The 14,809-nt window shown below is 48.9% G+C and overlaps 1 protein-coding gene across 23 annotated transcripts in view; it reads right to left on the minus strand.

The window, feature by feature from the left end:
- The window catches only part of DNM1 (dynamin 1), a 59,722-nt gene that overhangs the window by 20,036 nt on the left and 24,877 nt on the right, over positions 1 to 14,809 (minus strand). For 17 of the 23 annotated variants that reach the window (XR_007380606.1, XR_007380604.1, XR_007380603.1 and 14 more), the window contains exons 9-15: positions 14,480 to 14,547; positions 13,555 to 13,693; positions 5,918 to 6,004; positions 5,654 to 5,724; positions 5,150 to 5,201; positions 3,808 to 3,819; positions 2,457 to 2,570 (exon numbers count right to left, since the gene is read on the minus strand). Coding sequence is in view for 13 of the 23 variants with exons in the window: in XM_048965703.1 (XP_048821660.1) it covers positions 2,457 to 2,570; positions 3,808 to 3,819; positions 5,150 to 5,201; positions 5,654 to 5,724; positions 5,918 to 6,004; positions 13,555 to 13,693; positions 14,480 to 14,547 (543 nt within the window). In the remaining 10 variants the exon portion in view is untranslated. Of the gene's footprint in view, positions 1 to 2,456; positions 2,571 to 3,807; positions 3,820 to 5,149; positions 5,202 to 5,653; positions 5,725 to 5,917; positions 6,005 to 10,289; positions 10,429 to 13,554; positions 13,694 to 14,479; positions 14,548 to 14,809 lie in introns of all 23 variants that reach the window. The other 6 variants (XM_048965707.1, XM_048965702.1, XM_048965712.1 and 3 more) reach the window with 3 other exon arrangements.

Consider the following 14,809-nt stretch of genomic DNA (forward strand, 5'->3'; position numbering starts at 1 on the left):
TACAACGCTTCCTGAGCAGCTGGACAGCATGCTGTGGTACTGCTCTGCTCCAGCACTGGGGACTCTGTGGCTTCCCTGAGCAAGGAAATGTTCTATATTGCCAGCAGCCACAGCAGGCTCCTCCCTGCCTCTCCCTCCCACACTGGCCTGCAGCCCCCAGCCCCTGGGAGGTGCAGGTACCACAGGGGGTCACCAGCTCTGGGGGAGGCCAGCTGCCCGTGGGGCAGCTCTGCATAGGGCCCAGCATCTGTCTGAGAGGAGACAGGAAGAAAAACAGCTCGGGAGCACACACACACACACACACCAATGCTTTGGCAGTATGGCAGAGTGGGGAGCCAACTTTCCACCCCCGTCTGGCCCCTCTTTCCTTCCCCTCCCATTCCCCAGCACACTCCTTCAAGGCCCCTCCAGAGCATCAGCAGCCATCTCCCCACTAACACGCAACGCTGGGCCCTTTAAGACATTTTAAGTTTCAATTCCTTTCTTCAGAGGCAGAGGAAAAACAAACCAGCTTTGCGGAAAGACTGGTATTTCACTAATGGGGTCCAGATGTCTCCATTCCTCAGACACTGGTCCTGGCTTGCAAAACAGGGCAGGGAGAGGCCACGTCCCCACTCCCCCCAGCTCCCTGCTAGCTGGGCCTTTCCCCTGACCCCACCACACCATGTCACCCCTCGCCTTCCCAGTCCACCTCCCACAACTCTGCCACCAGCAGGACAGAGGCAGCTCCCTCCTCATTTCCTCCAGCCAGCAGCCAGAGCACAAGGGAACAGGGAGCACAGGGCTGGGCAAAGCCTCCCCCCTCCTCCCAGAGCTGAAGATCGCTGTGTGCAGCCTCTAAAAGCATGTGACAATATTTTAGGAACCGCACAGGACGTGAGTCCTCCATCAGTGGGGAAGGAGAAACCCGGGATGGGCACACAGAGGGCCCTGCACTGCAGCCAGCCCTGCAGGACTGAGGTTTGGGGTGGGAATTCCCATGTCTGGGGCTCTCCGAGCAGCCCCCAAAACGCACCAACTTGTAGTTGCGCTCAGCTATGGAGCCAGGTGGAAGCTGCTTCACATCTCTCCCTCAGCCGGAGATCAAGGAGCTGAATCTGGGGACGAATCAAAAGCATGCTTCCCTTTCCCCTCTGCTCCCACTCACGGAGCACAAAGGCTCCTTTCTCAGGAGCTGCTCAGACCTCGTCAGCACTGGCTCTCCTGTGTTTATAAGGGACCCAGGCTGGCAGGGAATTGCTTTAATTAGGCAGCCCTACATCTCACCACGGGGGAGGGAAACACTGCAGACCTCCAGTTGCTACTGACCCCCAAAGCTGCACACCCCCAAGAGGGAGAAAAGTCCAACCCCCATCCCATGCAACTGGAATCCATTAACAGTTTATGCTACAGTCCTCCCTCCCACTCCCCAGGGGAAGAACAAGGAGTTCTGGTCATCTCCACAATGCAGATGTAGCAGCTGGCTTTCATTAAACTACTTGATGTTTATAACCACTCGATCAGCATATGTAACCTGGAGGAAAGTGAAGCCTCCCCTAGCAACTCTGAACACAAAAGTCAGGGGTCTTAAAGCAGAGATGCATTGATTTAGCAAAGACATTTAAATGCCCGATTCTTCAAGTACGAAATCGCTGCCTGCTCATGCACAGCAGTGCTATTGCAGTCTCCATGCAGAAGGTGATATTTAGAGGCTGATTCATCGCTATATTTGTCATCATTTTCACCTGCTGAGAATGAAACAAACCCACTGATATAAACTAGATAAGAACACAAGCCCAACTACAGCTCCCAGGCACATCAACACATGCCTCAAAACACCCAAGTGACAAAAAAAACCACAGCAAAGGACAGAGCAGTTTTTGGGATCAGGAGCCCTGATCACCTCAATGCATAACTGCAGCAAACAGGCACTTCTCATCCCCCAGCACACAGAGTGGGGCTAACCTTATGATCACATCCTTACCAAACCGTCCAGCTAGTTTTCCTCTATCCAATATAATAATCGGAGAAGACAACAATTATCTTTGATTTGCACAAGAAGAAATGCTTGACAATTATATATTCACCGTGGACAATCCTGTCTGCTGACAGAATTATTTCCTACTGAAGTAGAAAGACACCAATACTACAGAGCCAGAATTCTTAATATTCAAGACCTTCAAGAAAATCGATAGCATAGGACCATCTCAGTGACATTCCACACATCACCATATTTTGATCAGCAGCGCTCTGACCAAAAGAATTTCAGGAAAATGCATTAATTAGCACACTCTGCAGGAACGTAAGGCACAGTCTTGTTTCACAAGTTCAGCAGTGGAATCCTGGAGGGGCCAAGTGCACTTTACTCAAAGTCAGAAGGAGCCAGAATCTGAGCTGCCCTCAGCTCCACAGCCCCCATTGCTATACTCAGAAGAGCCACAGCTTATTCAAGTTGCAGAGCTGATCTAGCTACTCACCTCATCGTCCTTATACCAGGAGAGGTTCTCTGCTGTCAGGACAAACCAGTACTCCTTGGAGCCACCCTTCATGATCCCAATGTTGTTGATGGTGAGCCAGCCCTTCCGGATGACCTGTGAGGTTGGAAGCAGTAAGCATTAACTAGGGTCCTAAAAGCTTTAGGTGACAGAGGAAAGAGCAGAGGGTACCCCTACACACAGAATCATATGGAAAGACAAGGAACACCGTGCTCTCTGCTGCTGCCAGAAGAGCCCCCCACTCAACTGGCCAGTGAAAACCTTTGCCTCAAAGGGGCTAGGAATAAAAAGGATGCAGGAAGGAACCTGGTTGTGCCTTATACATTCTGTCAAGAGGAAAGAGACACAGGAAGAATTGCATAGAGTGCCTTGAGAGCAGGCACAGCCTACAGAAGCATCAGGTCACAGCAACACACCCAGAAAAAAAAGCATGCCCAGAGAAAAACCAAGTGAGCAGCACACCTTCTGGCACACTGCAGGTGGGGAGCACCTCACCCAGCTCAGGGGTGGGGGGGAAACAGTTCAAGAGAAAGAGATGGGCAAGCAACTCTGATGTAACTGAGTTTTGTGACAAGGAGACATTAAGTATGTGAGAACAAAATGGTGCATCTGGAATTAGTACCCTGGACTTCAGCATACCCATGTATTTGAGTAATTAACAGAGCAATACAAGTTCCTATAGGTTAGTCTATAGAGAAGCCAGGCTGTTACTCTCTATGGAACTCCAATTCACCATCTGCCGTTTTAGAGCCTTACACACCAATAACCAAATGCAAGTATGCATCAGCTTAAAGGCATTATCTTCTGTGTCTTGCTGGACCCTTAACACCCAGATACATCTACGTGCATCGGGTGCACCTCAGTGAATGGGTTGCTTGTTGAAAGTGACCCAGCAAAGAAAAAAAAGCATGCAACTGCACTGTGTATCAGCAAGCTGCACTGTGTGAGCAGCCTACCCCAGAGCTGCACAATCCTTCAGCCTGCATCTCTTAGAGTTAGATGTGAGAGTACCGGATCTTCACCTCACTGCCTCTGTTAGAACTGGAGACAGTCCTATTCTCTCAGCGGACAGGAGGGGGCAGTGAAACAGAACCCAGATCCCTGGATCGCTGCTTTTCATCTCCACCCACTTGCAGATGTACCAGCAGCTCCAGGATTTTCCTTAGCACGCAGCACCTTTATACCTTGTTTCTGCTTCACGTGGGCCTACTGCCAGCTGCACTCCTCTCCCCTTCAGCAGCAGAGGAACTAATTTTCCTATACACTGTTCTCACCTTCCCAGATGCAACATTGATGTTCATTAGCACACCCTACTGAGCGGCCTTCTACTCACCAGGATCTCATCCTGCAAAGGGGAACCATAGCAACAGCAGCAGAGCAGAGAGCAGGAGAGGAGCAAAGAGAGGAGAAATTATTACTAGGAAAGCTGGAGCAGGAGAAGTGAGGCTCAAAAATAAAAATAAATCGGAACCTGATGCCAAAACTCATATCCCAGGCAAAAAGAAAAGCAATCCCCATCCCAAAACAAAGCCTGGCAAAAGGAAAAGCCCAAGGATTTCACAGGTTGGTGCAGAGCTCGCCCTCTGTGCTCTGGTTCAGTCAGCTCTCCAGCAAGGTGCACTGCAGAGCATCAGGCTCAGTACAGCAGCACCGAGATCCCACAAAGCAGATGCTGGCCGGTCCAGCCTGACAGCCTGTATGCCAGCAGCACTGAAACAGTGCATGTATGTGTGCAGGAAAAGGTGATTAAACATGTTCCAAGATAATGGACATTAGGAGTGAAGGTTTTTTAAAAGATGACAAAATGAAAGCTTTTGCTTCGCTCTCTTTGATGGTATCCCTACAGCACCTCCTAGTCTAGACAGCCTTGTCATTTCCCCAGCAAATCTAGGGGTCATTAGCTCCTTTTTAGTTGCATGTGCAATTCCTGCAACTCCTGGAAGAGTAAGTGTACTCCACCCCTCCCTTGTGCTTTCTCCCAGTGAGCAGGTTCTCACACAGCCAGTGCAGCAATGGCTATACATCACCCTCTGTCTCCCAGTGCACAGGGCTGAAGTATTTCCACTGAAGGTTTCCATAAGAGAGACCATGAACCCTCTTGAAATACCTCTGCAGAAAGTAATGGCCACTGGTGGGAAAGATAACTAGGATTCACAAGTCTGTCTTGGTGCACACCTAGCAGTAATTGGACTGGAAGAGGGAGTTCACCTTATTATTAACTGGCTCAAATGTGGATGCATCTACAAGACCCCAAGCATTCTGTACTCCCTGACTCAGCAGAAGAGCTGGCACAGCTAGTGGAGGGGCTGAAAACCCTGGGAGGTATACAACACTGATAGGGATTTCTATCAGAAAATCTAGACCAGACAGCAGGCAGTGAGCTTACTTGGTACTGTACCCCTTCAGACTGTATGAGACTAGATCTTGATCATCAAGCTCCCATTTACCTCTAAGATGTTTTCCCTCTGTTGTTGCTACACACCTGGCTCTTTACAACTGTTCTGAGCCTAAAAATTCTCCTCCAGATGTAAACAGAGCTTGGCAAGTATAAAATAAAAACAAAAAGCCACAACTTAGAGCACTGCTGCATCAGCCCAGCAATTGTCCACCTGGTAATTCCCAGGTAACAAACATGTCCTTCTTGCAGCAGTGAAGGAGATGGAAACTTGGCCTACCTGGTTGCCAGCTGCCTTCTTCTTGCTCATCTGGCTGCTCCTCTGCTGAGCACTGCAAACAACAGTGGAGACATTCAAAACTCCTCATGCTCTTCTTGATCACCTGCAGTCTGCTCCCACCACACAGCTGTTACAGTGAGTTCATGCCCCTCACCGCAGGCTTCCAAGCCCTCATAACCCAATCCATCTCCACCTGCACACTCAGCCTTGGTCTACTCGTCTTCTCAATCCCACCTGAATCACATTCGGGCCACTAACCCTCCACAGCTTGACACAAGCTTAATGCCCTAACTCCCCCTTCTACTTCATAAGCATCCCTAATCCTCCTCCCCAGAGACTTGGGATATGGAGTCATTGAAAAGGGAAGCGATACTGAGAGTCAAGCCATTCTTCAGGACCACAGCATCTGCACCAGGACCTCTGCAAACCATTTACTGAAACAGCTACAGGACAGAGCCACAGGAAACACACTAAGAGAAGAGACAACAGGGGAATAGTGCTTACTTGGCAAACCCAATGAAATCCTCATGGTTTGTGTTCATGTAAGCCAGCTCGATGTCTATTAGAAGCATAACCTGCCAAACAGAGGCACAGACAGAGCAAGACATTAGTGACTGATACTGCTAGTAAAGCAGGAGCAGACAGAGCCTTGTGCATAGTTCATCTCATCAGCCCTCTGCTGCCAGCTGCCCCTTGGCTCAGAGCCTCTAACCCACACTGTCCCCCACCCCATGTCCTCTTCCCTCTTCCCCACTTCTGGTCACCCACCTGATCTTTGGTCCTGCCTTCCCTCTCACGGATGTGAGTTGTCACGATCCTCTCCATCTCCTCACGCAGATGAGGGTACTGGCTGAGCTGCAGGAGAGAGAAAACACGTGCACAAGGGAAAGGGAGGTATAAAGGCAGCGGGGGGAACAGCCCCCTGCACGTAGACATGCACACACACACCTGCAATCAGTTTATTTTATTTTTTAAAGGGGAGTTCTGAAAAGCTGGACTTGCAGACAGATTTCCCAAGTTTCTGAAGGTCTGCTGAAGGCAAACTCAATTCCCTTTTGCTTTGGGCCTCAAAGAATTGTCCTCCTCACTCCTACAGCAATTTCTCAGTGAGACCTGCACCAAAGCCACCATTTCTGATGCTCGTCAGATGTGAACACACATCAGTTAGGTTTGTTGATACTTTTCTCATTAAACATGGTCCTGGATGTTCAACAGCTTATACACAGGTGAATGGCCTGCTGACACAAATAGCTAAATCCTATGGGATGTCTCCTTGGGGAGAGAACTGGATTTCAATGCCCATTTGCTGGGTATTAAGCAAAAGCACTTCTCCATCAGCATCTGCAGGTAGAGACAGAAGGTCTGGCAGGCTGCAGGGGGAGGCTGTGCTCTGCTCTGGGCATCCAGGTGCTGCTCTCTGCCTTTGTTGGGCCAGACTCCATAGCTCAGGTTTATACTCACATCATGTCCATCACATTGTTTTTTTCTACATTATTGAGAAGGGAATTAATTCCTGAGTACACTTTAGTGTGTTTGGAGAGAAGTATCCAGAGATCATACATGAGAAATCCTTCACAATGAGCACCCTTAGAGCACCCTTAAGGCACCCAGGTTTCACACAGTACCTACATTTCATACAACCAACCATGAAGTCTCAAAACCTTCCAGCACTGCTTGCAGTCAAGTGAGTTGCAATAGCTTGGAACTGAATGAGAACTAGCTTTGAGACTGCCTATTTTCAAATGTGGAGCTTGTTTTCAACACCAATGACTTTGCAGAGGCAGAAAAAAGTGCAGCAAAGAAGTGAGAGTCAGTGTTCCCCACCACCACTTTGCCTTGGAAGTGCAAACTGAGTGTTCTCCATAGGCTTTACAGTTCAGGCAGCTGGTTGCTTCATAGATGCACACAAGCAAAGCTTCCTGTTTCCTTGGGGGAAAAGAGGGTTGGCAAAGGATAAATAGGAAAGTTATGTCAAACAGAAAAAACAGGAAGTTGGAAAATCTCTAAGCAAGTCGCAGCTTTTTTGCTTCAAATGAAAAAAAAAAAGTCAAACAAAACACACATCGACCCTCTCCCTGCCACCCCCACCCCCCACCATTCCAAAGGCAGACAAAGAAAACACATTATGGTTTGTTCAGAACCCAGGTCATCCAGCAACATTGATGTGCAAAAGTAAATTGGCAGCATTAGTCCCCGTGCAGCAGCAGATTCTAACCCCAAGCATGCATAGGAGAAGCAAGGGCAGGCAAAGAAAAGTGACACGGACAAGCCACAAGATATCACAGCCATCAGGGAACATGCAGTAGGGCATAGAGGGACGAGGAGTTATCAGCAGTATGAACAGCACCCAGAAATGCCATGACTCTGAAAGACAGGAGAGCAGGGACCCTTCAAGGGGTGAAGTCTGTCAGCCTGGGATCACATCACAGTTCAAGCAGGTTTTCAATTCTGTTTCAGCTGGATTTTCCTGTTTGATCAAATACAAGCTCACAGCCCTCTTTGAAAACCATTTTGTCCCAATATTTCTTAGCTTCTTTCTCTGCACATTCCAGGTCCATGCCAGCACACAAAGATCGACCTTCAGCTGAAGGGATGCTGACTGCAAGGCCTTCCCTGCATCTGGGAGATGCTGCAGTGCAGTCTGGCACAGAAGTTCCTGCTTTTGGAACGACACTGGCTAGGATGCTATCCTCCCAAAACTCAGGCTCTGTGTGCTTGTACTGTACCAGCTTTCTGTTGATTTTGGAGCTGCTCTCCATTTAGCCAACTGGAAGAAGCTCAGGATCAGACCGGGCAGAGATGCCTGTTAATGGCAACCTGTGCTTCAGCCCTCAGCTCTAATCACCTACTGACAATCAGCTGCAAATCTCTCTTCAGACAGGAAAGCTGTGCTTCCATTGCACACAAGGAACAGATGGGCTTGCCTACATTCTTTGTTAACACTCTCGTATTATTCCATCTATGCAGCTTTATTAACCACACACAAAGATTTCTTCACCATCTGGGGTGAAATGAAATAATAGCGACAGCACACAAACAACACCACACAACAGTTCAGGACAGCAACAAACCAAGGCTACAGGACTGCTCAGCTAATTCAAAAGGTGTTAGCCCAAGCTGCCTTCCTTCCATGAAGTCTTGCAGGGCTTGGTTCAAAGGTTTGGTTTCGACATCTGAAAGGCAGCATCGATCCACACCACAGTGGGCTGAGTGTTACCTTACAATTAGCATCAGTCCTGAAGTAGCCTTTTCCAGATGCCTCCCCTAATAGGGCATGCTCTCATCCAGGTGAAGCAGCTAGGGCTATAACATGCAAGATAAACACTGTGAATCAGTTAATGCCCCTGTGCAGTGACTAGCCTTTGTCTGAAGCCATCAGAACCCACCTGACACTGGTTGCTAACCAGAAGGGTCTATGGCAGTTTCAGAGACCTGGCTTTCTACCCTCTTTCAGAGCAACAAGCAGGCAAGGTAAGCCTTCTTACCAGACGTAGACATTTCTATTTAAATATTAAAGCCTTCCTTTTGTGGTTTTTTTTTTTTCTTCCCAATATTACTATCACTAGATACAGTAATTCAAGCAGTTATTTCTCACAGAGTCACTCATCTCTAGCATTTGCCTCTCCAGCCTCTCAAGCTAAATTTTATTACAGCCATTAGCTTTCTACAGCACCCTATCATCACTTTTTTTTGTTGTTTTTGCAGGACATATCTTGGTTGCAACACTTTTGAGTGGATCACCCATGGGTCCTCCACCACATCATGGGTTAAAACCTACAGAGCTCTGGCTGTCAAGCCGCTGACAGTATGACCCAATAACACAGCTGAGATTCAATAGGTGGTGTTCTCATGCTTCTCCCTACACCATCTACAGAGGACATCTTCTGTCAGATAATAGTGCCAAAGAAGTCAAAGCCATCAAACAGAACTCGTAAGAACAGGCTAAAATGGAGCCACTCTGCCTGGCCACAGCTGCTTGGCAACAGCAGCATCTTCACGAAATACAGCAGGCAGAGCTCAGGGCACAGAGATGTCTCCTTAGGGGAGGTGAGCTCCATGTTCCTAAGCACAACCAGGCCTCATCAGCTTAGCTCCCACATCGACTGAGCTCATATCACTTATCTTCCCTTCCTTCCCAATTTGAGGCTGCGTGGATGGCGATTCTGCAAGAACAGAAATGTAATTTTCAAGGCTTCAAATAACGAGAGAAACAGCCCTTGAAACTCAGTTCCCAGAATATGCTACTGCTGTGCCAGACAGATTTCTGGCCCCTTGCTCGTAAATTTAACACAAATTAATTGCCACATCTGTCCTGATTTTCAGGAGGCACGTGGTGCCCCCTCCTGGACAAAGCTGGCCTGGGAGGCAAACCCACTGCTGCCCCAGCCCTATGCGATGTGCACCTGACACCCGTGGCACCTTCCCTTCCAAGTGCCCCCTGAGGCCTCACCTCGTATGCTTTGCAGTGCAAAAGGGAAAGCGTCCACTACCTCAACTGAGCACAGTCCATGGAGCGAGGTACCAGCAGGAGAATGATGTAACAGGAGTCATGCATGGAAGAGCTTTTCCCCCCCAGCTCTTTTGGGTCAGTATTCTGTTTACTCTGTGCATCTCCTGGAGAATAGCTTGTGCTTCAAGCTTGAATTGATTGTTGTTTTGTGCCCAGCACAGCACTCTGTAGGCAAGGTGAGGCCTGCTGATACTCATGCCATGAGGGGACGTAATTTTACTCCCTCTGGCTTCTTTCCCCATCTCCTACATAGAATTTTTAGGGAGGGGGTCCCAGCAAAAACAAGGAAGGAGTTCCTAATATGCAGGGACTGGCACAGTAAAGGGCTTGTTCCACACTGAGCTGAACACCACTGAGACACAGAGAGGAGAAGGGCACAGTACAGAGGAACCACTGGGTCCCAGCCCACGTCTCAGCCCAAGAGCCCATCACTAATGCCCACTGCTCCTGATCCACTGCTTCGAACCTGCACTGATGCCTGCAGATGGCTGCTCTCCTTCAGAGCATCTTTGCATCCCTTCTCTCTCCCTCGGTTTGCCATCGGTCCTGTGGTGTTTGCAGAGAATCAGCACAAATGTGTGTGGGAAGGGGGTTGGCGTTGACCTTTCTTGGTGTTTTTAGTTTCTTTACCTTTTCGCTACACTTTCTGATGGTGGATGTGAGCTCACTCACTACCATATCCACACACTTCAGACTTGGCTCCTTCAACTTCTGCACCTGCTTTTTCACTATGGCTTCAAAAGCGAGGTCAGGCGTGAAGAGACCCGTTCTGCATGGCAGGGGCAGGGTGGGAGGAAGCAACAAGGAAGAAGAGAGCGAAGCAGAGAAAGAGCAGAGGAGGAAGGAAAGAAGGAAGGAGAAGGGAAAAGAGAGAAAACAAGGCAAAATGACAAGTGAGATTTTGGTTCACTCCATTAGCTTACTGAACCAGGTGAGCATTGCTATGGGGCCTGTTCACTGCCAAGTATCAGGAGAGTCTACAGGCAAATGGATGTGGCAGAGGGAAGGAGGTGGAAGCAAGTGGGCTGGTGAAATGGTGAGCTGTGAAGAGCAAGATGAACGGATGGCAACCCCCAGGGATCAAATGACCTCCTCCTGAAGAAAAGCTTGTTCAGATTTTAAGCTGCTTGCCACGATGAGCCACTGACTCTTTCCTACAGGCTCACCATGCTTCGTTTCCCCTCATCTCAGGCATTTCCCTCTACTTCACGCAGTGGTTATCCTTTCCATGTAATTCCAGGCCTGCACAGGAGCTAGGTTAAGACTCAAAGGTTTGTCATCTGCATCTTGTGCTGGCAGGAGGACTGAATGGAATGGATGTCTCAGATTCAGATAAAACACTCCATTTACAGAGCATCGTTTGCCTTACTCGCCTTCCTGGCAACAGATAACTCCTCAGTAAGACCAGATGTAGCCAATGCTTAGGAAATACAAACAAGCTACAGGGCCTGCACAGTTGTACAAAGCATGTCCTGCACCAGCCAACCTATGGCACCAGACCCAGTACAGGCCTGCTGAGGTTTATATGGAGGTATTCCATGGCACTGACACTGTATGAAGCGCTCTGTATTTGGAAACATCCAAAGATGCTTCTCCAGCACATCTTTAACACTTTATAGCTTCTACCAGGTGCTCTCTGGGACACAATCTCAGTTACTTTTTTAGCACAGCATAATATAGTTATGAGTGCTCTCAGGGGGATAATGTGCCTTTGATATAGGAATGGAATCCTGCTCTTCCAAAGGTGCAGCTCCTAGTCAAACATGGGGTGCATACAGCTGACAATTCAGAGCTAATTATAAACACCACTCTATTTAAAATCAGTTACGTACCTCTTTGTATCCCTATAGACAACATCTGCAAAACCCCAAGCAACACCACTCTGATAACAGTCTTCAACATGCTATAGGAACAACAGTAATCCGCCTTTTAAGCAGCTAAGAGGTTTAGAGTACACCACAGGACTCAGCTTCACCCAGCAGCCTCTTGAGCTGTCAGAGCAGCCCATTCAGAGCAAACCCGAGGTACTGCTGGAGCTCTGTTCACACCCTCAGACCTAGCAGCCATTCCTGCATGTCCAGCAGCCTGCTAACCCAGCACTGTGTGCACCGCTCTGAAGGCCAGGCTCACAGGTCCTCACACAAGCAAACAAAAACCCACACAACCAAAAAAAATATATATATATATAATAAATCACTGCCTTCACATACCTAAGTACCACCTGAATGATGATATTGTTTCCTGAAACAGAAAACTGTAACCATGACTACTAGCACACACAGCAACCAGCACTGCAGTCAGCCAAATTCTTAGCAGTGGGATTGATGCTAAAGTGGAACACTGATCCTCAGCCTTTGCCATTCCCCCTTCACATTCCTGTGGTCTCTTCATCCCCCCCCATCTCCCAGCCTGCTGTACCCACCACCTGATGACCTGAGGAACCTGCTGCTGTCAGAACAGATAGTCCCTTCACTATTAGAATCATCAGTAAAGAAGGAACAAAAATGATGAAGAAAAGTGGGAAATGTATGGAAGGGGGCAAACACAGACAATGAGTGGGAGATTTTGAACAGTAACTGATGGATGAAGAACAATCCAAGACAAGTTTCAGAGGGCACAAAAAGGAGAGCCCTTCTGATCCAGTTAGCAGGCAACTCTGGATACTTGGCAGCCTGAGGGCCTGTGCTTACCTGTCACCAGGCTCTAATGGCAATTTTCTGGGTGCTCCCCACAGTCACACACCCCAAGAAAGAATAGCAGGACAGAAAAAGAAAGCTCCTCCAGCACACTAGAAACCTGAGCAAACTCCCTGCATCTGCTTTGCTCTTCCAGGCTGTCCCAGGGGCAAAGAGAGTGTCTGCATGCCTGAGCCCTTCTACAGCGGCTCCGGGCCCTAAGGGCTAGGCATCTCTGCAAGTGATGGCAGCTATCACCACTTGGGCACCTCTCCCCACCCTTGCAGGGACAAGGTAGCTCCAGACACTCCTGCAGTGCCCATTTACCTGCACTTGAACAGCCCGTGGCGATTCCAGTCTCCAGGGCCCATGCTCCCATCCTAACTCAAGTGTCTTTTCACCAGCACCCAGCCCTGGCTGAAGCAGCAAGCCATGGCTGAGAGGAATGGCACGTATCTTCCTATCTTGCTGCTTTTCAACCCCAGCCTCAGAAACAAAAGCTTCTGCATCCAGAGAGCAGAATTAAGGCAAGCTCCTTCCCCAAGCTCCAATAAATACCAACATGAATCCCAAATGATGAAGCCTGGAGCTCTCTTGAAGAGCCCAAAGGTGGATTGACTTTCCTAACTTGATCCTTCTCAGCCATGTGCCGCTCTTCCAGAACAGGATATGGACCAAGCCAACCAAAAACCAAGCCAAACACCACAGGAACGCTTCCCCACAACCACTATAGCCTCTGAAGTTCAGCCCCACACACTCAGCCAGGAGCACTCTGCCCTGATACTAAAGGCTTGTTTGGGATTAACCCTCCTACTTCTAAGAGAGCAGAGGGAACAAAATTTAAATCCCAGTTTCCAGCTTGGAAAATAAACTCAATCTAAATTCAAGTCAAATGCGGCCCCATAAGAAATATCCATGGCTTAGGAAGGAATCAGGAGTCACATGCTTGGGACTGGAGGCACAGAGGAGACATCTCCAGAATCCCTCTGCTCTGAAGCATTTCAGGAACAAGCTCACTGCCCACGTTTCACAGTGCTTCCCTTTCTGTTTGGCTTGTTGGCTGGATCGTCCCAGGCTGGTACCGCTCAGGTCTAGTCATGCTGAGGAGGTGGTCAGAAACACCGAGTGCTGCTGCAGGCAAATCCCTGCCCCGGTCACAATGCTGTGCCGCAGCCAGAGAGAGGGGTGGAAGGTGCCAGCTCCATGCTGCCTCCAGTTACCTTCTTGGTGCACTGTCTAACGGTATTGATTAACTCCGAAATAACCATGTCCACGCATTTCAGGCAAGGCTCTTTAATCTTCTTCACCTGCTTTTTCACAATGGTCTCAAAGGCCATGTCGGGTGTGAAGAGACCGGTTCTAAACACCCAGGGTAGGGGACAAGACAAGGCAGGAGGGGGGGGGAGAAGGGGCAAGGAGAACGTCAGGTTACACACGCATCTCAGACCAGGCACCACCACCACTGAAACCCCGCACACAGGGCTGGGAGCACCGTACCCCTCAGACCAGTCCTGGAGTCCAGAGAAAACAGGGATGCTTGGCACCTCCACAGAGGAGCATGGAAGGGCAAAATGGATCCCAGTTGGACAGCAGGCACCAGAGCCCGGTCACCTTCCCAGGAACAGCAGGACTCAGTGCCTCAGGACTGCACTTTCTGGCAGTTAACCTTCACTGAGGGGGAATGCAGCTGTGTTTGCTGACTGCGCCCTGGGACTCAATGCCTGGGGCTGCTGGGTCGGGCACTCTAATGCTCCCCCCTCAGATCTCAAAGGAGGTGGTGCTCAAGGCCAGCAACTGTTTTGGATGTTGGTAAAAATGGAAGCATAATGTGAAAACCAATATTTAAAACTCAGTGAAGTAGCAGTACGGGCTTGCATCCCTCAGTCCTTTCTTATGTAGAAACAAAGAGGGAGAAAACTAGTCACCAAAGCCGTGTTACCTTTTAGGCTTCTGCAATTTTCACATGAAAACAGAAAGCAAGCTACTTCATCCCTACTCCCAGATTCAAACGACCAGGGTGTCCAAGGAAGTTCTCTCCCTTGTGGCTGACCTACCGTACCTCTGAAGTCTTCAACTCCATTGGGAAGGTCTAGAGGTATTTAAAAGACTACGCAGCCAGTGGTCTGCCTAGTGCATGATACGTGCCTGATACCATGGATGTTCTTGATGGCATAGCTGATCTCCCGTCGCAGCTCCTTCTCATCAAACTCCATCTGCACCAAGAGAGTTTTTAATCAGAAACAGGCTGATGTTTGCCCAACCCCAGCACATGGAACTTTAAAAAGAGGTCCCACGCCAGGATCATGTGACAGGTGAATGTTGGATGCAGAGTCCAGCCATAAAGCTAGCATTGCCAAAGCAGACATCCTGGACAAAAATGAACAGATAAGAATAGCTAAGGGCCTGCATTTACAGGTGCCAACCTCCCAGCAGCTCCCAAGGAACTACTTAGAGATAAAGCAATAGGATTGAAGC

This window comes from Lagopus muta, chromosome 19, assembly GCF_023343835.1.
Source record: "Lagopus muta isolate bLagMut1 chromosome 19, bLagMut1 primary, whole genome shotgun sequence".
Taxonomy (NCBI): Eukaryota; Metazoa; Chordata; class Aves; order Galliformes; family Phasianidae; genus Lagopus; species Lagopus muta.